The following is a 27735-nucleotide window of genomic DNA, read 5'->3' as shown; positions in this document are numbered from 1 at the left end:
TTCTCAAGACCTGGTCTGGAGAATAACCAATAGAAGTCTTCTTGTCATTTCTCAGTTTGATTTGTGCACTTGAACTGGAAGGTAAGTCTGAATATAGGCTACATTACGAATAATCTAACTTTTAATGCTGTTATCATAAATATAAAATACATTCTTTAAAAAAAACACTATTTTTAAGTTGCTGAAAAGCCTGTGTAGAGAATGATGCAAAAGCACTGCTTCTTGGGAAATTAGAAAGCTGTGTTAATGCCACAGGATGTGTTTTTTTTTCTCAAGAACTGGTTGGACAATAACCACTTGACGTCATCTTGTCATTTCTCAGTTTGATTTGTGCACAGAAACTGGAAGGTAAGTGCATCTGGACATAGGCTACATTACATGAATAATCTAACATTTAACAAAATTATTGCTTTCATAAGTATAAAATATATATATTTTTTAAAACATTGTGTGTGTCAGATGCAGTGATGATGGGTGGCAATGAGCGGGATGAGCTGATAGAGGACGAGAGAAGTCGGATTATTGAGCAACTGCAGGCAGGTACTGAAATGATAGTATATCAGCAGAGGGCTGAGAGACTCACTGTCCAGGTCCTGATGGAGACCATGCAGGTGGCCTTGATACGCTCCGGCGAAAGGATAGTCACAATGTGTAAGTTTCTTCCTTGAACGTATAGGCTCGACACAATGCAGTGTTTAAGCTAAATTATTAAAACAAATTATTGAATCAAACAGAGTAATGCTTTTTAAAATAGCAGTTTTATTATTGTATAATTATTAAAGTGTGTGGTCTAATTCTGACCTCATTTTTCAGAAACCTTATCTCCTGGTAAGGCTTAAGCCTAGTCCCAGACTAAAATGCATGTTTGAGCTGAAAGCAACTTGCACTTATGTATCTTAAAATATGTCAGTGCCATTGTTTTGTCTCAAGATGCACACCAGTAATGTTTTTTTCAGGCATGTTTATAAGCTATTAAATGTCCAAATTGAACTTTTTAAATGTCCTAATTGAATTTGAATAATTTAGGCCTAATTATAGCTTAATCTAAGCCCTGTCTGTGAACACACATGTGATCTTCAAGCTTATGCAAGCACTGGTATTTAGGTATTTAAAGGAATAATTATACTGAAGATACAATTCACTGAATAATTGCATTTTACTATATGTGTTTGTATATTTGCAGTGGACATTTTTGAGATCAAGGAGGTTCGCCAGGATTTCCAGCGATTTAACGAGAGCATGGGGAATATATTTCGAAGAATCTTTCGGCAGTCTGAAAAAGAGATTCAGCAGGACAGCAAAACGTGTTTCACCATCTTCTATGGATCTGAGTTTATTTTAGAGTCACTGAGTCTAAACGGTATGCAAATGTTTCTCACATATTCTGCCCTACAAAGCAAAAAGGCATTGTAGTAACTATGCAGAGTGCAGAACAGAGAAAAATGACTTTAAAGTTATCCTGTCATCCAGCCTAAGTAGTTGTAGGTAGATTATTGGACATGTGGCTGTTTTGTTACTTTATATTAGCTTATTCTTTGTACATATCAATCCTCATATTTAATTTGATATTTTACCCCTATTTTGCAGTTACTGTATTCTTGCTTTGTATTACTTACCAAAAACGTGGCACCATACGAAGGGAAAAGGCAGTAACTACAGATTCTCCCAAAACTACTTTGCCAAAACTTGGGCTCTGGGTCTGATACACTGTGTTTGAAATAAATGGAACCATTTGGACAACATTTTAAAAAAATTTGTGTTGCGAAACTAGTGTTGCAGAGCGGGCGTGTTACGGATATGTGGTGTAAATTTTTAGTAATCAAAAATCATGTCTAATTAATTGAAATCATGAAACTTTTATTATAAACTATTATTAAACTTAGACAACATTTTAAAAACAAACATTTTTGGTCAAACAACATGCTGCACAATGAGCTTTACTGTTAAAATTAAAACATTGAAGAAAAATTAAGTTTTAATCTTAATTTATTTGTATTAGTGTTAGTATTATTATTACATTGAGACGTTTCTAAATTCTACTGTACAGCAGTAATATATTTCTGTCAAGTTAAACCCATAGACTGTAAAAAAATAGGTTAAACCGAACTTTTATTTTGACGGGTTGCCGTGAAGACCGTGTCCTCATATAGGCAAAAAAAACAGCTCGAGCGTTACACGCGTGTGTGTGTGTGTTAGTTTGGTAGGGGAACAATTAGGGGAAACACTGCATCTCAAACTAAATTTGTGTGAAGTTAGAAGCGTGAAATCGCAAATGTTAAAACCGTCCCGTGAGGATGCCGCGAAATCAGCTGTGTGTTCACCATGGCAACAGTAACTACACTGCGCAGCAACACGGTTATTTTTTGTTAGGTAAAACATAACAAGAATGCAGTAATGGATGTTACTGTACTCTTGCTTTTTTTCACTAGGGCTTTTTGCAGTTACTGTACAAACGACTACCATTTTTCTCCAAAACGACACACATTTGAGATAAGATGTTTTGTCACATAACAAAGGATGCCTTGAATGTCATGAAAATGATAATAACTCATTTTTGACCAAAAATGCAGTTACTGCCTTTTTGCTTTGTAGGGCAGTATTGTAAGTGCACAGCAAAGAGATAGGACTCTTTAAAAAAAAAATGTATACTTCTATTTAGCAAGGATGCATTAAATTGATCAATAGTGACATTAGTGAATAGAGACATTTATAATTAATGCTAAATAATTAAATGCTGTTCTTTTGAACTTTGTATTCATTAAATAATCCTAAAAAATATTGTTTTCACAAAGATATTAAGCAACACAATGGTTTTCAACATTGATAATAATAAGAAATATGGGCAGCAAATCAGCATATTATGATTTCTGACTGGGGTAATGATGCTGAAAATTCAGTTTCGTATCACAGAAATGAATACAATTTTAAAATATATTAAAAGATAAAAATTATTTTAAATTGTAATAATATTTTTTTTACAATATTACTGTTTTTAGTTGGCTAGCTGGTGGAACATCATATGCATATTTTTCACCAGCAAAATTTAACTAAAGAAGTTGGTATTTTTGGTTGACCACAGAAGTCTCGCTGGTTAAGCTAGCTAAAAATTGAGCTAGCGTGATGAGTAAAGCAACACACTATCATCACCAACATCTGTAGAAAAAAACAGCATATGCTGGTAAACAGCTTTGCCAGGAAGTACTCTTACCGGAATCGGGTCCCCATGGAGCACCTGAGGTTACAGTATGTCTTCAAGTGTACCCCGTGGGGAACAATCATGATTTGCTTTTTGCAACCGTCTCACCACTTCATTATGTCCTTATGATAGTGTTGTTGTGCCTTATTCTGTGATGGTACTCAGCTACTGTAACAGTGAATGTTCTCAGAACTTTCGCTGGTAACACATTAGAATACGGTTCCTTCGTTAATGAATAACTACACAAGAACCAATGAGTAACACAATATTAACAATATAGTAACTATTATTAACTAACAAGAAACTCTGATTAATGACTATTGCAGGACAAATGACTAGCACTACATTAACATTTCAACCGCTACTGTAAAGGAATACACAAGGTTGTTTACATTAATATGTAATAGCATAGCAGACTTATGATTTGGGAAAGCTGTTAATAATTGGCCTATGCTGTCTATTTATCAACTGAATCATTTTAAAGAAATGGATTTTTTAAATGCAGTTGTCGGGACCTTACTTGTCCTGTGGCCATTTTTCCGGCATTCCTCTGGACTGGCATTGAATCACTAGAGTCATGGTGAGTACTGGAACATATTGAGTCATCAGCCACCCAAATACCATATACAGTTATTTTATTATTTAACCTACCTCCCGAAAAAATATGTTTTTATGAGTCTCCATTGGTTATTGATTATTAGTTTTGCATGAATTATGAACATTTTCAGTAGGCTTGTTCTCTGGGAAGCATTAAAAAAATAGTAGTTATTGATTAGTTAATAGTGAACTACCACTTTCATCTGTGCACTATTATACTTACTAGTTCGTTAATCAGAGTTTCTGGTTAGTTAATAATAGTTACTAGATTGTTAATATTGTGTTACTCATTGGTTCTTGTGTAGTTATTCATTAACGAAGGAACCATATTCTAAAGTGTTACCCTTTCGCTAGTATTGTGGTAAGGTTAAGGTTCTCTCAAATTTATGAACAAACGTCCTGCAATTATTAAAATATTTGTTCATCATTTATACATTGTTCATGTAACGTTTTTACCTGAAACGTTAGTTGGATGTTAAAAACCGCCAAACGCCATCACTGGTTTTAGAATGTTCAGAGAACATTCAAAAGTAACTTTTCCATTATGTTTGCAAAATGATAAAATGCAATGTTCGTGTAACGGAGGCCAGCTAGTAGTTTCTGTGCGAGTAAACCTCACTCCTCTGATCTCAAAAGGCTCTCTAGCGACAGATGCTAGAGGCTGCAGTCTTTAGCCTCCTTGTTAGAGCGCCTGACTCTCACGCCGGAAACCCGGGTTCGAGGCCCGCACAGAGCGGGGCGAGTAGGACCCGGGTGGAGGGGTTACATTCGCATAACCAAAAACATTTTTTAAATTAAAAACTGGACGTTTTGAACATTCATAAATAACGTTTTTTATACTTTAATGGGAACGTTAGCAAAAATGTTCATAGAAAATATTTTGTTGGGTACATGTCATCCACAGCTGATTCAGTGGAGGATGCAGAAAAATGGCTGACAGGACTGGAGTTACTCAGACAGGAGACACTGGTGGCTCACACACCAGAGATTATAGAGAGGTACACACACACACTTACAGAGAGTGTACCTTGTGTATCTATGAACCGTCCGTAACCCAAATCATATGTTTGTTTCATTCTCTGTTTTTCACTCTACTGTAGTTGGCTGAGGAAGCAGATGTACTCGGTTGATCAGACAAAGAAAAATAGGTTCTCTTCTTTCTCTTTCACCTGCTTTTCACCCAGTTTCATTGTAGCTTATCACCCAGTCTCACTGTAGTCATCTGTTTCTTTTTCTCACAGCATCACCCTGAAAGAGCTCAAGTCTCTCTTGCCACAAATGAACTTCATTGTGCCAAGTGGACGTTTTCTGGAGGACAGATTTGTGGTACAAATAATACTGAAAGCATATCAATGAATTCTACATTTACTTTAATGCATTCGGCAGATGATTTTACTCAAAGCAACTCAAGATGTACATTTTATCAAGAGTAGATTAAGTATTTAATTTTCTTTGCTTAAAAACACATTTAGCATTTATTATAAGTCTGAATGTTGCATTTTCAGGAGGTGGGAGCTAAAGATTATGTCCTGGATTTTCAGCAGTTTATCAAATTCTACAATCTTTTAGTATTTGAAAACCAGAAGACGGTGAGTGCGCAATTACGTTTTTTTTTTGTTGTTGTAATTTTTATTAAATTCTTATTTGAGTATCAGTTCCATTGTATATGATTGTTATTTGTATTATTGAATGGAACATTTACTTGTTTTAAACATGATATAAATATTTAAGAGAAGTCATTTGTAAAACGTCATGGCTAATTTATATTATTATTATTATTTGAATCATTTATTAGTTGCTAGAAGAGTTTGAAAAGGGGCCTGCCGCTTTCACAATGAGGTAAGTGGTTCAGTTTGGTGCTTTAAATGGGCCATTATCATGGGAAATTTAATTTTACTTGTTCTACTTTAAATAAACAAGTTAATTGTACCATAAGAACCATATTTACCTTTTCTATGTATTTCTCTGCAGTAATACTGATAGGCCTGAATCTGCTGTACTTCCCCTCTATGATTTTCAAAACTTTCTTTTATATAGACAGAAGGTAAGACTAATGTATATTATCTTTTATCTATCTAGCCTACTGTGCAAAATGTTGGGGTCAGTAAGATTTGTTTAATGTATTTGAATTAAGTCACTTATGCTCATCCAAGGCTGTCTTTATTTGATATTGTGAATACTGTGAAATATTAAACATTATAATTAAAAATAACGGTTTTCTATTTTATATATTTTAAAATGTATTTTATTCCTGTGATTACAAAGCTGAATTTTCAGCATCATTACTCAAGTCTTCGGTGTCACAATCCTTAAGAAATCCTATTGATTTGGTGCTCAAGAAACATTTCCCTTTATTATTCCCTTAACATATTCCCTTTTTTCTGTCTGTAGGAGAACTGGGCCAAAGATTGTAATAAGGTACAAGAGTTGATGACCATCTTCATCGATGACACCATGAGGAAGTCCAATGTCCCAAAGTTTACTGTTGGAGAGGTACAGGCTATAGAGATCTGTTTAGTTTGACTTCCTCACACCAAATAAATCTTTTTCTGCACCTAAACAAATCAATGCAATTACTTTCTGTCTTTCTAGTTCCTCAGTTTTCTCTTCTCCAAAGAAAATTCAATTTGGGATGAGAAGTTCTCAGAGATTTTCCCACTGGACATGAACAATCCTCTGTCTCACTACTGGATCAACTCTTCTCACAACACGTCAGTGCTGCTGTTCTTCATGCTCATGACACACATGCAGCTCCTCCTCGTCATGATGAAGTTCCTGTGTTACTTTGTGTTTTGCTTTTTTTCACAGATATTTGACTGGAGATCAACTGCGCAGTGAGTCCTCAACAGAAGCTTATGTGCGCTGCCTGAGGCTGGGCTGCCGCTGTATTGAGTGTCAGTGTGTTTCTCAGATATTTTCTACTAAACTTTATATTTTTATTCCAGTTTTGCTTCATATGCATGTAAAGATTAATGTTGAACAATTATATTTTAGTGGTAGGCCTACCAAGATTTTTAGTTGTTTGGAAACTTTACTTTTAAAGCTCCAGTCCGTAACTTTTTTGGGTTAAAAATTATCCAAAATAAATGTTTGAGCAAGTACATAAGCAGCCAGTGTTCAAAACTATCTGCTTGCCTTAGCTCGATTCAAAACGGTAAGCTTGTAATAATGTTTTTAATTCCAGTGGTACTGGTGGATTTCCGCGGGAGATTCGAGCATGTCATTACGTCACATCTGTTCACATAAAGAAGGAGTCTCGGCTAGTCGGCTATATTGCGAGTGAGGATGTTTGAGGTGGAGATTTATAGCCTTTTCTCACAGCACTTGATATAATTCAACTTATCAATTTGATGGCGGATCCAGAAAGGTTCAAAAGACAATCACCAGTGACAACTGGAGATTCACCCGTTGTAAAATGCAAAAGACTTTGGACTGAGAGTTTGGAAAAAGAGACTGCAACCGGACCATGCGAAAACAAGGATAATATCTGAAGGGCATTAAATGTAGTCACACAATGCTGACGTTGTTAACATTAACAATTTGAGAACAAAGTATAATTTGCTCGGTTTGACGCGATATGATAAGCGATCGCTAGATTTAATCGGCGCGATTTACAATGTGTTTTTCCCCTTAATTGGTCAGAAGAACAAAAGTGGATGTTACTTACTTGTTCAGGTGACATTTTAGGGTGAAAATTCTTATATTGGTCATACTTCCAAAAAGTAGAATCTGTGATTCTTAATGACAGTATCCACACCGCGCGGTGATTGACAGCTACACATTCTCCTCAAAACATTGGATTCATCCGCGCTGTGCCATGCCGAGGCACAACTCACGTAAAGTCGATAATTCCGTGGTTGACTGCAATTGCAGATATCGAACAGAGATGGCGACAAAGAGGAAAAACTGCTTTTAAGTAACTTTGAAAGTAACGCAAAAGTACTGAAACGCATTACTTTCTATAAAAAGTAAATAAGTAAAGTAATTAGTTTATTTTTGGGGAGTAATGCAAAATTGTAATCCATTATTACAATATTGCATTACAACCCCAAAAATAAACTACGTTACTTATTTACTTTTTATAGAAAGTAATGCGTTTCAGTACTTTTGCATTACTTTTACTCACCTGGATGAGGCTCGTTCTCTTCCAGCCCTTACAGGTGTTTTTTACTGAGAAATTCTTTTTTGCAAGTGTTTAACGCAGTAAACAAAGCCTATATTACATACATTTACATTTTCTTTTTTAAAACACATTTAGAATATTATTATTTTCTGACCACTTGGAATATTTCGTGACCCCTAGAGCTATGTGTACCATAATAATCTCTTAACATTAAAGGGATATTTCACCCAAAATCTCACCCTTATGTTGTTTCAAACCTGTATGTATGAGTTTCTTTCTTCTGTTGAACACAAAAGATGATATTCTAAAGAATGTTGGTAATCAAACAGTTGACGGTAGCCATTGACTTCCATAGTAGGAAAAAATACTATGCAAGTCAATGGCTAACGTCAACTGTTTGATTACGTAATGCATGTTACTTGTAATGCGTTACCCCCAAAACTGGTTATAATTAATATTGTTTTATATCAGGCCCTATGTTATGTTTTTTTGTGTGTTTAATGCAGTGGACTGCTGGAATGGTCCAGATGAACCTGTCATCTACCATGGTCGGACCATGACCTCCAAGATAAAATTTAAGGATGCGGTGAAGGCCATCAATGATCATGCTTTCATAACATCTGAGTTAGTCATCAACAACAACAAAACACATTCAATGACATTATCACTGTGCATTGTAAATGTAACATTCAACACTCTTATTTTAATTCCTTTTGGCAGGTATCCTGTGGTGCTGTCCATAGAAGAACACTGTGATATCAAGCAACAGAAAATGATGGCTCAGATGTTACGAGATGTTTTCCAGGACAAACTCCTGACCGAGCCACTGGATCCAGAAGCAGAACATCTACCCTCACCAAACCAACTGAAGGGCAAGATCATCATCAAGGTAGAAAAAACCTTCAGATTTGTCTGTTCATGTAGTTGAACCAACTTTAAAAGGAAAAACTGCTTCAGTTTCCAACTTAACATGATTCATGAAGATTTTAGAGTCATGATGTGGCAGACTGAGAATATAATTTTTGTTACAGTGCATGATTGTCTATTTTTTCCCTCCAACAGCACCAAAAAATAAAAGAGAGCGATCGCACTGATAAGGTATCCACAAAACACGACACCCTCCTCAAATAGAGCTCAAAATGAAAGCAGCTGGTTATCTCATTCATGTAAAACCAGTCCCAGTTTCATTTGCTCCCACCGATTTACTCACAGCATTTGCCTTACCCTCAATAAATGAAATTTCGGAACTCATTCAAAAATCCAAATCTTCAACCTGCAGATTAGACCCCCTTCTTACTGTTCTTGTGAAGGCCGTTACTCCTTTTCTGTCCCCTCTCATTACAAACATAATTCATTCTTCTCTTACCACTGGAATTGTTCCTTCTTCTCCTAAAACAGCTGCTGTAACTCCAATTCTTAAGAAACCTGGTTCAGATCCCAACAACCTTAATAATTTTCGTCCTATTTCAAATCTTCCATTCATCTCCAAAATTCTTGAAAAAATTGTTGCTGCTCAACTTCATACTCATCTTTCCTACAATAATCTATATGAACAATTCCAGTCTGGTTTCCGTCCTCTTCATAGCACAGAAACGGCACTCCTTAAAATCGCTAATGACCTTCTCCTGGCTGCTGACTCTGGTTTACTATCCATTCTCCTTCTGCTTGATTTGAGCGCGGCCTTCGATAGAATTTCACACACTATCCTTTTAGACAGACTTTCCTCTATTGTATCACTAACACACCTCTTAACTAGCTATCTCTCAGGCTGCACTCAGTTCATTCAGTTACAATTATTCACCTTTCATTCAGTCCCTGTCATTACAGGAGTGCCCCAGGGCTCTGTCCTGGGACCCCTGCTTTTCATTATTGATCTTCTCCCTCTTGGTCACATCTTCTTCGTAAATATCAGATTCAGTTCCATTGCTACGCAGATTACACCCAGCTCTATCTTTCAACCAAACCGAATTCAAAACTTCCACCATCTTCCCTTACTAACTGTCTTCCTGACATAAAATACTGGTTCACTTCAAACTTCCTTAAATTAAATAGCAATAAAACAGAATTGCTTCTTATAGGTACAAGATCAACATTAAACAAACTCCATTATTTTTCTATTCCCATTGATAGCTCCTTCATCTCCCCCTCCCTTCAGGTTAAGAGTCTGGGTGTCATCTTATATAGCACCCTCTCTTTTACGTCTCATGTTAATAATGTTACCCGGTCTGGTTACTATCATCTTCGAAATATCAACCGTCTGCGGCCTTTCCTCACACCTCACTCCACTGCCATTTTTGTTCATAGTTTAGTCACTTCTCGTTTAGATTACTGCAATTCCCTTTTGTTTGGCCTCCCGCTTAAAACCCTCCATATACTTCAAATGGTCCAAAATTCAGCTGGTCGTATTATCACTCGTACCCCCTCTATTCATCACATCACTCCTATCTTACAACAGCTCCATTGGCTACCTATCATTTACCATATCAACTATAAAATACTTCTCCTCACTCATTAATAATCTCGCCCCTTCATATCTTTTTGATCTTCTCCATTTACCTACACCCGCTCGCACTCTTAGATCCTCTTCTTCCATCCATTTCACTGTTCCCCATGTCCGCCTTGTTCCTATGGGGAGCAGAGCTTTCAGTTGCTCTGCTCCTCAGCTCTGGAACTCGCTTCCACCGGACCTCCGTAATATTGATTGCCTCTCACATTTTAAATCAAAACTTAAAACCCATCTTTTTAGAATAGCTTACTCCCTCTGATCACAACTGCATTGTATTTTAAGTGTATTGTCATAGTTTCTACAATCACATAGTTTCTTACTTAAATATTGTTATTGTTTTGTTGATGTATGGTGACCTTGAGTGTCAAGAAAGGCGCCTAAAAATAAAATGCATAATAATAATAAATAAAAAAAACCTAACCCTAACCTAATGTTTAAACTACATCCAGCTCTGATTTGTTTTTCAAAGCTGATATTCAGTAGATGAACTTGCAAACTTAATTAAATAATCCTAGTCACCTTGGTGACTTATAGTATTTTTGTGTAAACACTGATGCAGATTGTCGTTGTATGTGGGTGTGACAGAAAATGGAAAGATCAAACTGATTACATTAGAATGTATCTCGTTTAATGTAGCTATGCCCTCTTTCTAGCATATAACTGAATAAATGCACATTTATGCGCATGAGGTTCTTTTGCATTCGTTTTTTAACATACAGTATGTCATATGGAATTTTATTTGCTCTGAACAGCTGGAGGAAGAAAAGGGAAACGCGGCTGTGAAAAGGAAATTAGACAGCTTCAAGAAAATTGGAAACATTTACAGAGAGAAGGTAAATGTAAAAATAAGTGTCAAAAGAACTGAATGAGGTTTTAAGGGGCATTTTTTTCATATTTTCATATTTCAACACAGATAAGAAATGCTAAAGAAAACAGTGTAATGGAGAAGGAAGGCGAGCTTTGCATCTGGGATTCAATAGATAAGGTGTTTTCAATTAATTTAAATGTAATTGCTTTTTTTGCTGTCCCTTATTCATAGTCAGATAATTCATAATATATATATTTTTTTCTAATGTAGAGGTTTTACAAGCATGACTGTGTGATCTTGGATAATAAGCTGTACTATTCAGAAGAGAAGTGGGAGGAAGACAGTACTAAGGTAAGGGAAGAAGATTACAATCATTGTCTTTGTAAAAACCAGTCAGTTCCACTCCTGTTAAAAAACAAGCCACTTTGAGAAATTGTTCAGTCATGAACTCTTTTTTTGTTGTTGTTGTTGGAAACATTCAGCAGGACGGTTCAGACCTGTACCTGTCAGAGACCTGGTTTCATGGACGGTTGGCCGGGGGCAGAAGAACCGCTGAAAAACTCCTGCGTGAATTCTGTAAAGGGAGGGATGGAAAAGATGGAACGTTTCTGGTGCGAGAGAGTGACACGTTCATCAGAAACTACAGTATCTCCCTCTGGTACTCTGCACATCCTTTCATTACTCTTATGCTTTTTTAAATTTCTTTTTAAAAGGTTTGAAGCTGGGTCCTAATTGAATTTCCTGCCACACCTGTGCCACAAAGGGGCTGTTTACACCTGGCCACTTCATGCGTTTTCTGTGATCGGATAGCTATCCGATCGTGAAAAGACCAGGTGTAAATGCCCTCCGAAACGCATTCGAGACAGATTTGAATCCGATCGCTCAAACCACTTCAGGAGGTGGTCTGGGCCGCATTCCAGACGAAACTGGACAAGTGTAAATGCATCTGGTTGTTGAAACCACATATGTAAATTTTACTCCTCCCAAAAATGCTAAAAAATAAACGTGTGAGAGCGTTTTATAGGCTATATATCATGTTAGTCAGATATGACGGCGCTACTGCAACACGCATCACCGCAGATGAGCAGCTGAGCATCTATTCATCAAGCCAACGAGCAAACTATCGCAAATCAAAGTGAAAGTAAGTTGCAGATGCTTAACACGCAATCATCTTCATTAAAAGTAAAGAAACGAAATGATCTTACCAGGGATGTTGCCGCTCTCTCTTATTGTCCCCTTTGATTTTAAAATTAGCTGATGATCAATAAAATGCAGCTCATATCTGTTGCTTTCGGTGACGTGCACTTCATTAAATCTGCATTTAGCACGGGAATTGAAGATCGGATTTATATCCGTTTTTGCAAAAACACATTTATGTGACCAGGTGTAAATGGAATTGTTTTGATAAATCAGATATCTATTCTATAATAGAATTTACCTCTACTCCTGGGTAGAATACCGTACCGTAATTCTAAATGAACTCAGGGGTTTCCTCCACGAGCAATACCCCCAAGCCGTTCAGGGGCGTAACGGAGCCATTTTTGTACAGACACAGAAAAAACAAACTCAGAGGCCTCCTTTTTCTCCACTTTTCCTTGCTGCTGTAAGGCATCTAGACAAAAAAAAAAAAATTGGAAATGTGACTAATTATAAAATACAAATGTGTTACAAAATTAAGTGAAACTTGAAATTGTATATAATGTTTAAGTTAAAACAAGCAGAATTCAAGCGCGCTTGAGGGTTAGTTCGCCCTAGAATGAAAATTAACAATTTAACGTTACCCACTGTTGGTTTTAGCCACGATGGCATTTGGTAAAAGACAAATAGAAATGTAATATATTATTAGGTAAAATCCTGGCCTTTGGTTTGTACACGGCGTGCGTTCATGTGACTAATAAATGTAACATCGCAGTTCATTCCGACTCAACCAGGAAAAGCAAACAAGTTGTAAGAAATATAGATAAGTAAAAATTAGAAATGAAATTGAGATTTATAATATTAACTTACCTCAAAAAAACACTCCGTCGTTGTCCGAATGCTTCGTCTGTGTGTCTGTTTCGCGCCTGATATGCCGTGCTTGAAATCTGTTATGCCGCGCTTTGATCTGATTGGCGGTTGGCATGCAACCAATGAGTGTCAACCAGTGGAGGAATTTAAGCTGACCAAAAATCATCATTGATTCAATGTTTGTCTTTTCAACACTGAAAAACATTGAAATATCAACATTGATTCAATATTATTTTAGCATTGAATTTTCAACCTCAACCAAAATGATGATTCTGATGGAATTTCAACATTTAATCAATGTCACCTTGCTATCTGGGATAGCTATCCGATCTGAGAAAACGCATGAAGTGGCCAGGTGTAAACAGCCCCAATATGTGCTGCATATAATACAGAATCTTACATTATGTGGTCCAACAAAGGCATTTTTAAGTTTATATATCTATATATATATATATGCATGCAGTGGGGAAAACAATTTTTTGATCCCCTGCTGATTTTGTACGTTTGCCCACTTACAAAGAAATTTTTATGGTAGGTTTATTTGAATGGATAGAGACAGAATATCAACCAAAAAATCCAGAAAAACACAATATATAAAGGATATTGTATAAATTGATAAGCATTTAATCGAGTGAAATAAGTATTTGACCCCCAACCAACCAGTGAGAATTCTGCCTCCCACAGTTTTGTTATGTGCCCATGTGGAACAGAGATTAGTCAATTAGTCAATTAGGGGATCAAATACTTATTTCCATGATTAAATGCTAGTCAATTTACAACCTTTATATAATGTGTATTATGTGTTTTTCTGGATTTTTTGGTTGATATTCTGTCTCTATCCATTCAAATAAACCTACCATAAAAATTATAGACCCTTCATTTCTTTGTAAGTGGGCAAACTTACAAAATCAGCAGGGGATCAAAGAATAATATTTCCCACTGTATACTGTTAAAATGTTCCTTAGACTGATAATTTTCACAAAGAGAAATAATGCAAATAGAAAATGTTGAAATAATAATATAGCTACTGTATGCTCTCGGTAGGACGAGTGGGAGAATTCAGCACTACAGAATCTTCTGGTCCTCAGAAAATGGTCACACATCCTTCTTTTTGACAAACAAGCAGTGTTTTCCAAGTATGTGTGCCTTGATCGAGCATTATAGACAAAATCTGATTGAGTATGATGGATTCAACTTGCGTCTTACGAGTTTCCTGCCTCGGCTCAATTTTGTGTCTCACCACCATAGGGGGTAAGAAGAAAACATGAATTTCAATTTAAATCTTAAAACACTCCTTCATACACACAGATTTCAATGGCATCATTTTTTTTTGTCACGGAAACTAGTAGAAACATCTGGAGATGTTTGTGTTGTCGTCTTTAGGTGGTTTTACAGTAACCTGAGTCGAGCCGAAGCAGAAGACTATCTTCTGAGGATCCCTCGAGATGGAGCCTTCCTCATCAGACAGAGAGAAGAGCCGGACACCTTTGCACTTTCAATCAGGTTTCTTCGTTTTTTTCCTTTTTATTTCCTTACTATCCTCATAGACACTTAGGTTTTTTCTCTGTTCGTATCTTAATTTGTTCATTTGTTACTCAGAGTTGAAGGGGATATCAAACACTTTCTGATATGCAGAGACAACAGCAAGTATGTGCTGGCAGACATCTACGAGTTTTTTAGCCTTGAAGACATGGTCAGGTGTTTCCGTGAGCATATTTTACAAGACAAGATAAAACTACGCTACCCTGTAACACCACAATTAGTGGAGCGCTTCTATATGGTGAGAGAAGAGCCACAGAGCCACTTCAATTATTCCTATAGGAGATACAACATTGTGACCATATGAAAGCTATAGTTGATAACTTTTTCCTTTGCAGGAGGATCTCTCAACATATGATAGTGAGCTGTACAGTGAGGTATGTTTGGCCCTAAAAAGTATTTGGAAACTTAGTATAAGTTTATAATATCCTACATTTTAAGGGTATCTTAAAATATATATATATGGCAGCTGACCATACATCTACTAAAATAATTAAATAATTGATATTGAGTATATTAAATTATTTTAATTAATTATTTTCAATATGATATATTTATTATATTTCTAAAATAATTATATAATATTAAAAATAATTAATTAAAATAATTGATTATACTGAATATATTTAATATTATACTGTCATATTTAATACTATATATATATATATATATATATAGCCTATACAGTCGTGCTCAGAATTAATGGCACCCCTGGTAAATATGATCAAAAATGGCTGTAAAAAATAAATCAAGACAGAACTGAGCTAATTGACAGAACACAGACAAAGACAGAAATCAAAACAGACTGACAATGTGACATGATCCTTCAGAAATCATCCCAAAATGCTGATTACCTACTCAAGAAACATTTATTTTTATTACTATCATTATTATTATTATTATTTTTTACTGCTTAACATTTTTGTGCGTACTACCTACGGTGGCCCAGTAGTGCACAACACAACGACATTTAAAAAGCAAACATAAGTTCACAACACAACGGAATTAAGCCACAACACAACGGAAAATCTACAACACAACGAAATAAAGCCGCAACACAACGGAAATGCTCCCGACCACTAGAGGGCTCTCGGGCGCGATAAAGTTAGTTTTCCTTGCCATTGTTCAATAGAGTCAGTCAGCAGTCTATAAAAATATATCAACACCACGATTAGTTTTAACAGTATGTATAGCTAACCATCATTCAAAATCACCTACGTGCATTATTGCTGCATATTTATATTTTTTATATTTATAGAACGCTTTGACGCGCTACCACAGCGCATGATCCCTAAGGGAACGTCTGTCAATTCCTCCAAGTTGTTAAAACATATCATTTGTATTAATTAAAATTACGAATACCCTTCATGTATTTACAGTAAACAATTATTTTTTAGGAGATTTCTGTAAAAGTTTTTTTTTTCTTTTATATGTTTCAACGGTTGTAGTTCCTATTAACTCTCTGGGGTCGGCGGTCTCGCCGGCGATACCAGCTCACTTTTTTCCTTATCAGTGCAAAAGAGACTCAAATTACTCTGTTAATTTTGATCTTACATATAAGTGTTGTACATCATTAGATCCTGTTAAGTTTCTATTTTTTTTGTGGATACTCACAATAAAAACAAAGTGTTGTGCTTTTCACCAAATAAAGAAAAACAAACATGATGCGAGTTTTGCGTTCTCTCTGTCAGTGAAGTCCATTCTGAAACGCGTCCTAAGATTAACTGTAACTCCGCGATTACTTGTCACACAGGCACGAGAGGTTTTTCTTTATGAAGCTTGAATTCTCTTCTTTTAAATGAAGTAATTTATATAAAAAACAAATATTCTCAGTTTATGCAATCTGTATGAAAAGAGAGTGCTGTCAGTATTTTTTCCCCCAGCTCATTACACTTCATTACGCGTTAATCTGACACGCCCACGGACGACGCGCGCTATTCAAACGCAAATGTCGAGGCAAGCCATGACAACGCCCACATCAGCTGTTCCACCGCGGCGGTAAAATGTGTGGTGTATTTGCTGCCTTTTACCACTAAGAGGCGCTACAATCATAGACTCTGAAAAGTGTTCGTTTATTCCGGTTTATTCTCTCTAATGCGTAATCTGCTGCCGCACCGCGCTGATTCAGAGCGATTGAAAGCTGGTAGCAGAAGAATTCAACAAGTGAAACGTAGTTAAAATAATTCATAATCACAATACTGAAATTAGGCTACTGAAATGTAATTGAATAAATAATGAAAAGGCTAATCTTATTCTTGCGACATTTTAAATTTGTATTGCCAAAGAAATTACAGCTAAATTAAACAATTAAAACAGTACAAAACGAAAATTGTCCAAAGAAACATAATTAAATTAAAAACATGCGTTTCTCTTTGCCTCTCTCGCGCTGGATCTCTTTTTAACAAGTTTATTTAGTCTCCCTCGCTGCGCGCGCGGGTCTCTCTCTCGAAATTAATCATTTCAGGGTAAAAACACATCATACAGCTGATAATACTGTATATGTCGCTGCGTGTCAGCCATACAAATCACGAAAAAATTATTTAACCTTTAATTGTTGCTTCAAAGACACAGCATGCCTTGTTGAATTCACCTTACAATAACTTCAATTGAAATTTTGTGTGAAAAAAAAACTTTAAATAGGCTACAATAAATAAACTACAATATTTATAATTTAATAAGATATGGGGCCTACATTTGGACACAGATTTATCCTTACAATAATTTTGCCTGCTCATCAGGCTGGCTATCCGACACTCTCCATATGAAAGAGGAACATTAACACCTTTGTCCAGCAACTGTCCCTCCAACCCCCCACAGGCTATCGGAGTCTGAGGCTGACTTAACACAAAGAGAAGTCGCAATTCACACTTAAATCGCCATTCTAGACAGTGTTGATAATGAAGGAATTAAATGATTTAAGTTACATGTAGCCTAGTGATATTTCTGTCATAAAAGTTTATTACTAAATATTTCATTATTTCAATAATTGATGAAATAAAACTGGTTTGGGGCAGCTTTTTCCAAGCAAAACTAAATATAATCTGAAAAAACGCTTGTGAATTTGTTGTCACTTAATATTAAAGTCTACAGGGATCTTTGGATCCTTACAACCAGGCATGCAATTTGTGAATTAAGTTTTTATTTTATTTTGTATTATTCAAATAAATATCGAAACACGGTGCTTCGTGGTAATGCTGCTAAATTAAATAACATTTATAGAATAATTATGAACTTAAATGAAACAATATCGCAACATTTCGACAAATACATTATTATGTTTTTACATTTTAATTCAGGGCGATTTAGCCTACATTTAATTAGAGCGAGATTTTCACCCATGTCTTGTCATTTTCTCATTGGGAAGCGCATGTTTGAGTAGATCCTCTGTACCTCTCGTTTTCATATGGATTAGCCTACATAATCAGATAACATTTATTAGCCTAAATATTTAGACATTTAAAGGCTTTAGACATAGCCGATTTCTTATCGTGACTGAGCTGAAGTGGCTTTCGGTTCATTTTTGTGACGCGCAGTTCCCGGAGACAGAGAGGACAGATATACTGTTTTTGTCGTTAGCCTAATATGAATACAAGTTTACAGTTTTGAACGATGTAAGCTACTCTACTCTTATCTGTATGACCAAAAAATTACGGAGTCGCCTATTAAGTTATTTTAGCTGTAATAATGAGATAAATAAATTAATCTAAATGAACGCGCCGCCGCGTTTGTCGAACACTAACTCACGATGCCAGAATAAAACCCGACTTTAGAAAAATGCATGGTCACTCGGCGTGGTGTGCCAAAACACTTAATTATAAACTTCAATATTTCATTCAAAATAATCTCAACACGCTTTGTGAAATTTTGAAAAGCCGTGCATGCATTAAGGCCACTGGAACTAATGAACAACTGAAACGCTGGTTTTGATTTTATTGTTTTTCGTTTAAACGTGCCTGTTGCATATCTCTATTTTATATATTTGATATTGGTGAAGTAGCCTATAGCATTGATTAGCTGTGGAGGGAGGGGTGTGGGGATTAAAATAATTCAGCAGAAGTAGGGATGTTTAGACCAGAAGGAAATCCCAGTCCCCCCTGGCAAATCACACTTTACTTAAAACCATGTTTTTAAAAACTCTAGGTTGTAGGGAACAGACCTCTCTGCCATGCGCGCGCACGGTTTGGAGCACAATATCTGTCTCGCATGCACGCTCGCTCTAAATAGATTACGGGATATTTTAACTAATTTACGGTATAACTAGTCGATCACGAGTGGCTCAACAGGTAGATCTATAGATAAACTATATCTTTCAGGAATTTGACCGACCGGGTTGACACTTCAGCGTGAGAAATCGGGGGGGTGGCGTGAGAGCCTGGAATAAATAAATAAAAAAATATATATAGCCTATATAAAACAAAACTGTATGGTGTAACAGAGTTTTAGAGCTAGACAAATCTCTCTGCAATAATAAATATAAAATATACAGCAGACCATGTTTGTGCGGGATTTGAACCTGTGTCATCTTGATGATGAACCATCAGTTCTACCGCTCGGCTATGAATTTTGTTACTGAGAAATAACCAAACGTTTGATTCTCACATGAGCGAGAAAACGTTTTGTCTTTAGCCTGTGAGTGTAGGCCTACTTTAACCTTTTACAGTTTTAAAAGATTATATCTTATCTGTATGACCAACAATTTGTTGTAGGCTTATTTGGAAATTACCATAACTTGTAGTATTTCATCCTTAGGCTACTGTTAATAGACATTAGCCCCACTTACGTTTTGCTAAATGTCCCTTTGCGCCACCTGGCGGTCATTTCGCGTACGACTTTGAAATGCGACTGGTTTATTTTTACCGCGGTGGATGGCTAAAAATGGTATGTGGATGGCTAAAATGTGTGACTAAAAATGTGCTTTTGGCTTTCATTTATATTTTGATTGTTTGTATATATATATATATATATATATGTATATGTATATGTATATATATATATATATATATATATATATATATATATGTATGTATATATATGTATGTATATATATATATATATATATATATATATATATATATATATATATATAATGAGCCTTTCATTCAGGGGTGTCACACAAGAAAGAATGCAAGGACAATATATATATATATATAAATAAATAAATATTTATATACACACACACACACACACACACACACACACACACACACACACATATATATATATATATATATATATGTGTGTGTGTGTGTGTGTGTGTGTGTGTGTGTATATAAATATTTATTTATTTATATATATATATTGTCCTTGCATTCTTTCTTGTGTGACACCCCTGAATGAAAGGCTCATTAGTATGCAGTCTGCTCAGGTGAGAACTGCCTAATTATTCATGAGGGGGTTGGGCCGATCCGCCCATCCGCATATTGCCTTTGCAAACAAAAAAATGTTTTTCACAATTTAAAACAATCTATTGTTTTATGTGAATGATTAGCCAGAATGATTTTCAGATCAATTTGAAGCAAATACTCTAGGCGACAACATCCACTAGTCAAAAGTCTTGTGGACAGATATTTAGTATGTTATTTGTGGCCATATATTAGAAAATTTATTTTTTAGTTTTTTCAATAACCACGCATAAACAATATTCTCTCAAAAATACAAACATGTACATACATGTTGCTCACATATAATGGTAGCCCTGTGTGTGCTATATAGAGTGTAATTTCACCTGTGCCATTAATATGTTTATAAGCAACTGAAAAATGCACAAATGTCAGAGCATGCCAAAACATCTCAAGGACCCCGAAAACACCTCAGACCCCAGAGGGTTAACCAGACTGACTTATTACAGGCGGAATTGTGCCATTACTTTCCTGTAATTCTGCAATTCGCCAAATGGTTTTTATTTTTATTTATCAAATAATATTATAATAAATTATACGTTTTAACCACTTGGTGGAATTAGCAGACGTTCCCTTAGGGGTGTGGTAGCGTGTCCAAGCATTCTTGTGTAGTTTATTTTGAAGTAGCTAATATTTTATATCGATATACAATGGTTACACTTAAAACTAATCGTGGTATTGATATATTTAGACTGCTGACTGACTCTATTGAACAATGGCTGAAAACTAACTTTATCGCGCCCGAGAGCCCTCTAGTGGTCGGGAGCATTTCCGTTGTGTTGCGGCTTTATTTCGCTGTGTTGTAGATTTTCCATTGTGTTGTGGCTCATTTTCCGTTGTGTTGTGGATTCATTTCGTTGTGTTGTGGCTTATTTCCGTTTTGTTGTGGCTTAATACCGTTGTGTTGTGAACTTATGTTTGCTTTTTAAATGTCGTTGTGTTGTGCACTACTGGGCCACCGTAGTTACGCAATGATACCATTCAAACATTGTGGTAAGGTTTTTTTTTTTAAAGAGAGAGCAATTAATACTTTATTCATCAAGGATGCATTACATTGATCAAAAGTGACAGTGAAGATGTTTAATATTACAGAAGATTTCTATTTAGTAAATGCTTTAATAAATGTAATAAATACATTTAATAAATGCAAATGAATGCTGTTCATTGAACTTTCTATTAATCAAAAAAGCCTGAAAAAAGTATCAACATTTCCACAAAAATGAAGCTGCACAACTGTTTTCAACATTGATAATAATAAAAATAAGAAATGTTTTTTGAGCACCAAATCAGCATATTAGAATGATTTCTGAAGGATCATGTGACACTGAATTCAGCTTTGCATTACAGGAATAAATTACATTTAAAATATATATTCAAATAGAAATCATTTATTTTAATTTGTAATAATATTTCGCAATATTAATGTTTTTACTGTATTGTTGAGGAAATAAATGCAGCATTGGGGAGCAAAAGAGACTTATTTCAAAAACATAATTTTTAAAAAAAAATTCCAACTTTTCAGTTAAATGTAAAAATATGATTTTATTATTAACATATTATTGAGTAAAATATTATTATTTGCGAAACTTTACATACATAATCAATTATTTAAATAAATTATTTTTTAATATTATTAAGCATCTGACATGCATTTACTAAAAATAATTCATTCAAATAATTGATTAAAAGTCATTGCATCTATTTAATAAAGTTATGTAATGAATATGAATTTATATAATTAATATTTTATATTAATATTATATACTTGATATATATATATATATATATATATATATATATATATAAAATGTATTCAAATACAAATGTATGTATATACATATTTGTATATATGACAATTGAGCTCAGTGATTGTTTCAGGTCGCTGAAGACAATCCCTTAGGTGTCCAATGTAAAGGTGTGGTGGACATCTCTATGTGTAATGTTGGTAAGAGTTTCTTTGTCACCTGTGTGAATTGATTGCACACACACACACACACACACACACACACACACACACACACACACACACACACACACACACACACACACACACACACACACACACACACACACACACACACACACTCAGCTACACACACACACACACACACACACACACACACACACACACACACACACACACTTTGCGTAGTTGTGACTTGCATAAAAAACCTCACCAATTCTCTGCAGATACTATAAGAAAGTCCTCAATGTCCTATGAAAAAAGCCCCTTATGGTGAACAAAATATAAATTAAGACTGTTTCTTGTTGATTTGAATGGGTTCTCCTCAGCTCGCAAAGCCAAACATGCCAGATACCTCGTGGTGACCCTAATGAACAAGGAGAATTTGAGGCAAACCGAGTTCACGTGTGAGATCTTGGAGCAGCTGGACGAATGGTACCAGGTGATTCTCAACATCATCCAGAGAGAGCAGAGTTTGGAGAAAGCGGTTCGTATATCTGTCTTTCACAAGAGATGCCACACAAACTCACATTCAATTTCTGTTATTGTGCTTGATTATGAAATATAGTGTACTGTATTTTTCTGCATATATTTATATAGCTTTGATGAGTCCTGTGAAGAATAGAATATCTGTGCACTGACAATATCTCCCTTACTTCTCAAAATAGAGAATAGCAGAAATGGAGTCCAAAACCAACATAGCTATTGAGATGTCAGACATGGTGGTGTACTGTCAATCTATCAAAAAGAGCACATTTGGTATGTAATTTCCAGAACAGTGCATGAGCGAAACATGAAAAAATCTGAAACAAACTACAATGAAAAGCATCTGTACTGTATCAAACACATCAACATTAAGCAACAATTTCAAAGCCACATTTAAAACATTACAGAAATGTTTTGAGGTGAGTGAACCGGACATTTCATTTCATTTATTATTCCATTCTGCACTTTTATGACCTCTCAGAAAAATACAACTACAAAGAGGTTCGCTCCGTCAAGGATAACATGATTCCAAAAGAGGGGAATGAAACTGGCGTGGAGAAATCAGACAGCATTCTGGAGTATAACCGCACAGCTCTCACCCGTGTGTATCCCTCCGGAGGGCGAGTTGACTCTTCCAACTTTGACCCTTGTCCTTCATGGAAATTAGGCTGCCAAATGGTGGCTCTCAACTTCCAAACTGCTGGTACGTGAAAGAAGAGAGAGAGAGAGAGAGAAAAAAGGATCTTATGCTTACCAAGGCGGCATTTATTTGACCAAAAATACAGTAAAAACAGTAATATTGTGAAATATTATTACTATATAAAATAGTTGTTTTCTATTTAAATATATTTTAAAATATCATTAATTCCTGTGATGGCAAAGCTGAATCTTAAGTAGCCATTTCTCCAGTCCTCCAATCCTCAGTGTCACATGATTCTTCAGAAATTATTCTAATATGTTGATTTGTTGGTGAAGAAAACGTTCTTATTATTACCAATGTTGAAAACGGTTGTGCTGCTTAATATTTGATAATAATACATGATATATTTTTTGCAGGATTCTTTGATGAATAGAAAGGTCAAAAGCACATTGTTTATTTAAAATATCTATATTTTTTGGAACATTATAACTTTGCTGTCACGTTTGATAAATTATTGTATTCTTCTTGCAGAATTAAATGTATTAAGTTCTTTTAAAAAATTATATATATATGTATATAATTTATATAAAATTGATGTGTGTATATACATAACTTGAATGTGTTGTGGCTTGTCTTATCCGCTTCCAGTTATTTTAGCTGTACAAAAACAGTCCCTTATGCTGCTTGAGATTGCAAACGGCTACTTTTTATACTATTTTAATTTATTATCGTACTCATAAACATTGTTTGGAGCGCAAATTATTTTAACATCTACAGCAATTTGTTGTTTCTTCCCGTTTTCCAATGTTCATGTGGGAGTAACAAACCTATGTACTCCAGGGGGCGATAGAGGGCTATGTTAACAATTCTGTTTGGAAGGAATGAAAGGCATAGTTCATCCAAAAATGTAAACTAGAGTCATCATTTACTCACCGTCATGTTGTTCCAAACCTGTATGATTTTCTTTCTTCCGTTGAACACAGAAGAAGATTTTTTGGTTACCAGTTTTTCCCACTATGGAATGGCGCTATCCTCATCTGGTTACAGACATTCTTCATATCTTCTTTTGTGTTCAACAGAAGAAAGAAACTCATACAGGTTTGGAACAACATGACGGTGAGTAAACGATGAAAGTTTTCATTTTTGGGTGAACTATCCCTTAACCACATGTGGTATTATAACTCAGTATTCAGCTAGCTAAACATCTTGACTTTCCTGTAAGATTCTTGTGAAGTTATTGCTCCACCATGACTGTACTTGACCTTAGAAGAAGAGTTTACACTAATGTCTGCTCTATGATTGTTAAACTTCAGAACCGGTCTCTATAAATGTGTCTAATAAATCTTAATGGCGTCTCTCTTCAGATAAGTTCATGCAGCTGAACAGTGCTCTCTTCAGTCTGAATGGAGGCACAGGTTACGTGCTTAAACCAGAGTGGATTCGAAATCCAACCAAGAAGAAGCCTCCTAAACAAAACATCCGAATCAGAGTAAATACCCATGTTTATTCAGTTTGACGTTTTATCTAGTTCTAGAATGATGGCTGATGATACCACGCAATGTTAAAGGGCTAGTTCCAACAAAAAAGAAAATTCTGTCATTAGTTACTCACCCTTGTGTTCTTCCAAACCCAGACTTTCGTTCATCTTCAATCATATCTTTATTTGTGTTTTGATGATGAGCGAAAGTCTTATGGGTTTGGAACGACATTAGGGCGAGTCATTATTGACAGAATTTTCATTTTTGGTTGAAAGATCCCTTTAAAGGAATAGGAATGACATAATCATTTGCGAACCTATATGTCATTCCAAAGTTTTCTAAATGTAATTTTCTTTGGTTCCCTTCAGGTGATAGCAGCCAGGCATCTGCCCAATCCAGATCACATCATCAGTCCTTTTGTGCAGGTTGAGCTGTGGCCGTACACAGGAAGTCAAGCAGATGACTACATTTTCAAGACTACTATGTTCAGTAAGGAAGTGGAAAAGAGAGTTATTGAGAGAAAAATTGTTTTAGATTACAGTAGTGTTGTTGAATGTTGGTACTGTACCTTCACAGAGGATAATGGACTAAATCCAGTGTGGCTGGGCCCAATGAATCCACCAAAATGCTTTCAAGTAGATGAGCCGGACCTGGCCTTCCTGCGCTTTGTGGTTTTTGAGGAGGACACATTTTCTGATGCTAAGTTTCTTGCACATGCCACTTTTCCTATCAGAGGTATTCGCTCAGGTAAATCCACCCAATGGTTTTGAGCCACCAATATGCCTTGAAAATATTTAATTATTTTAGTGAACTGACGAATTATATATATATATATATATATATATATATATATATATATATATATATATATAGGCCTATATATATATATATAATTCAAGCATTTTGAGCATTTATCTTCCACACTTCTGTTTACACGGCACTGTTTTCAATTAAATACTGAAAACTTTTTATGCCTTTTTGGCCGTTCATTTACACGACAGCAGCGTTTTGGGGGCCTGAAAATGGAAACTTTTGAAAACGGGATGCAATATCGTCATCGTCTCCGTGTAAACTCTTAAAACGTGAATTTTTGAAAATGGTGACGTCAAGCGCATGCATTATGTGTTCAGTGGGTTTGGGAAACCCAGAATTTGAAGCATTGATTTTATTACCTTTCTTTCATAATATTGAGCCTCTTTATTTACAGTCTCCAAAGGTCTCTGAGCTGTTGCATTTCACTTCTGCTATTTTTGTCTTTTTATTAGGGTATCGTTCTGTCCCACTGAAGAACAGCTTTAATGAAAACCTAGAGCTTGCATCTCTTCTGGTGCATGCACAGCAGTTAGAGGTGAGAAACACACACACAAACGGATATCTTTCTCTCTTAGGGCCTCATTTATAAAACGTGCATAGATTTGATTTTAGGGTGTGCGTACGCTCAAAAAGACAGATACAGCTTCCGAAGACTTAGAAAATAGAGCAGAAATTGCTCTGACTACTTTTACCATCATTTATATAACACCTGGAATATATTTAATTCACTACTGTAGGGTGACTGGGCAGACCATGTAAATGTGAGCAGTCATTTTAATGTATTCAGGATTATGTTAGAATAAGCTGTATTAGCACCTTAGATTTAATAAAGACATTTTAAGATTAATGAACATTAAAGGGATAGTTCACCCAAAAATGTAAATACTGTCATCATTTACTCACCCTCATGTCATTCCAAACCTGAACGAAAGCCTTACAGGTTTAGAACGACATGAGGGTGAGTAAATGACATAATTTTCATTTTTGGGTGAACTACCCCTTTAACCTTGAGACTACTGATATAAAAGCAGTAACACCAGTCCAACCTACAATTTTACCGCTTCCTCGTTCCAGTCAGTAATGAAAAATCTGTTTTGTCAACAGGTGTAAGGTAAATAGCAAGTCTTAACCACCAGGAACTAGCCGACCAGTCAATGTAAATATGGACTTGACTCACTATGGACTGTGGACTTCATTGCAGAAATACATTTAACTGCTGTGATAAACCGAATGAGATCTAAATAAACTGTATATATATTTGTATTACTTAAAATATATGCACATTTGTTCACATGCTCATGTTTTCTGGTTCATAATGATACCCGATAACAGAATTTCCTTTTCTCCCTAATGCATCCTTACATCTCAAAATAACATCACGTTAAAAAACGGGTGCATATGTTGGGAATATGAAAACCCCCATTTTTTTAACGGGTAAAATGCATCAATAAAAAAGCTTTGAAAGCTTTCTATTTGAAACATATTCACAGACAGTTTATTTTGATTGAAACTGGTTCACATATTAGGCTTATTTTCCTGTTGAAGGTTGTGTGTTCTCATTACAACAGCCACAGAGCAGCAGCAGCAACCCAGCTGTAGATAGAAGCAGAAAAACACAGAAGAAATAAGGGCAGAAGTTCTATCTGCAAAAAACTCCAGGAGTCATGGATAATGTAGTTCATTCTGTATGTACAAGCCTGTGCTGCAGGGGCCGCGAGGACCCCAGCCACATCATATTAAGACTCGGTCTCAATTCAACATTACAAAAAGCGCTTTTCAAAGAAAACAAGAAAAATAAAAGCTGAAATTAATGAGACGTTATATGTTGATAAGGAGACATTGGAAACACAGATAGCACAGTGAGCTCCACAGGATATTACAAAATAATCAGGAAACAGTTGACTAAAGTATAAACTGGATTTCCACCCCAATAGATTAGCCATCAGTCCGAAGAGATGGTTTCTTTTTTAACAAAATGAAGGCTGAGGGGGAAACCCAGCCCCCTAATCCTTCCCCGCACAGAGAAAAATGGTCCACTGTTAGGACTGAAGACCATTACAAAGTGTCAGTCACATTACCACGGCTTGAGTTTCAGCAGTGTACAGAATGGCACAGTTTCTAGCCACTCACGAACGCACCTTAATAACACACATTCCCAATATAATCCATCGGTTTACTCC

The 27735-nt window shown here is 35.6% G+C and overlaps 1 protein-coding gene across 1 annotated transcript; it reads left to right on the top strand.

Annotated features, from left to right (window-relative positions):
- Positions 1 to 26978, top strand: si:ch211-260p9.3 (1-phosphatidylinositol 4,5-bisphosphate phosphodiesterase gamma-2). Its single transcript, XM_056261296.1, has 33 exons — positions 1 to 81; positions 277 to 348; positions 460 to 651; positions 1184 to 1360; positions 4698 to 4791; positions 4894 to 4941; positions 5035 to 5119; positions 5299 to 5382; positions 5589 to 5632; positions 5765 to 5837; positions 6185 to 6286; positions 6386 to 6504; positions 6602 to 6687; positions 8423 to 8540; positions 8637 to 8805; positions 8979 to 9014; positions 11175 to 11255; positions 11336 to 11407; positions 11501 to 11581; positions 11716 to 11888; positions 14282 to 14488; positions 14621 to 14740; positions 14837 to 15017; positions 15115 to 15153; positions 22054 to 22120; positions 22468 to 22625; positions 22807 to 22897; positions 23106 to 23327; positions 24629 to 24753; positions 25111 to 25231; positions 25319 to 25489; positions 26008 to 26090; positions 26660 to 26978. Exons 3-33 carry the CDS (start codon positions 468 to 470, stop codon positions 26663 to 26665), a joined length of 3417 nt encoding a protein of 1138 aa, XP_056117271.1. The 5' UTR covers positions 1 to 81; positions 277 to 348; positions 460 to 467; the 3' UTR covers positions 26666 to 26978.
- The last annotated feature ends 757 nt before the right edge of the window (positions 26979 to 27735 follow it).

This window comes from Rhinichthys klamathensis, unplaced genomic scaffold (genome assembly GCF_029890125.1).
Source record: "Rhinichthys klamathensis goyatoka isolate OS25496 unplaced genomic scaffold, OSU_Roscu_1.1 h1tg000181l_1, whole genome shotgun sequence".
NCBI lineage: Eukaryota > Metazoa > Chordata > Actinopteri > Cypriniformes > Leuciscidae > Rhinichthys > Rhinichthys klamathensis.
The sequence above is the reverse complement of the archived record's forward strand: the minus strand, read 5'-3'. Positions and strand labels throughout refer to the sequence as shown.

Excerpts from the sequence above, each read along its gene's own strand:
- si:ch211-260p9.3 (XM_056261296.1), top strand. The coding sequence starts at position 468 with ATGATGGGTGGCAATGAGCGGGATGAGCTGATAGAGGACGAGAGAAGT. Across the intron at positions 4,792-4,893 it reads ACACCAGAGATTATAGAGAG|TTGGCTGAGGAAGCAGATGT; the intron begins GTACACACACAC and ends ACTCTACTGTAG. Across the intron at positions 22,898-23,105 it reads TATCAAAAAGAGCACATTTG|AAAAATACAACTACAAAGAG; the intron begins GTATGTAATTTC and ends ATGACCTCTCAG.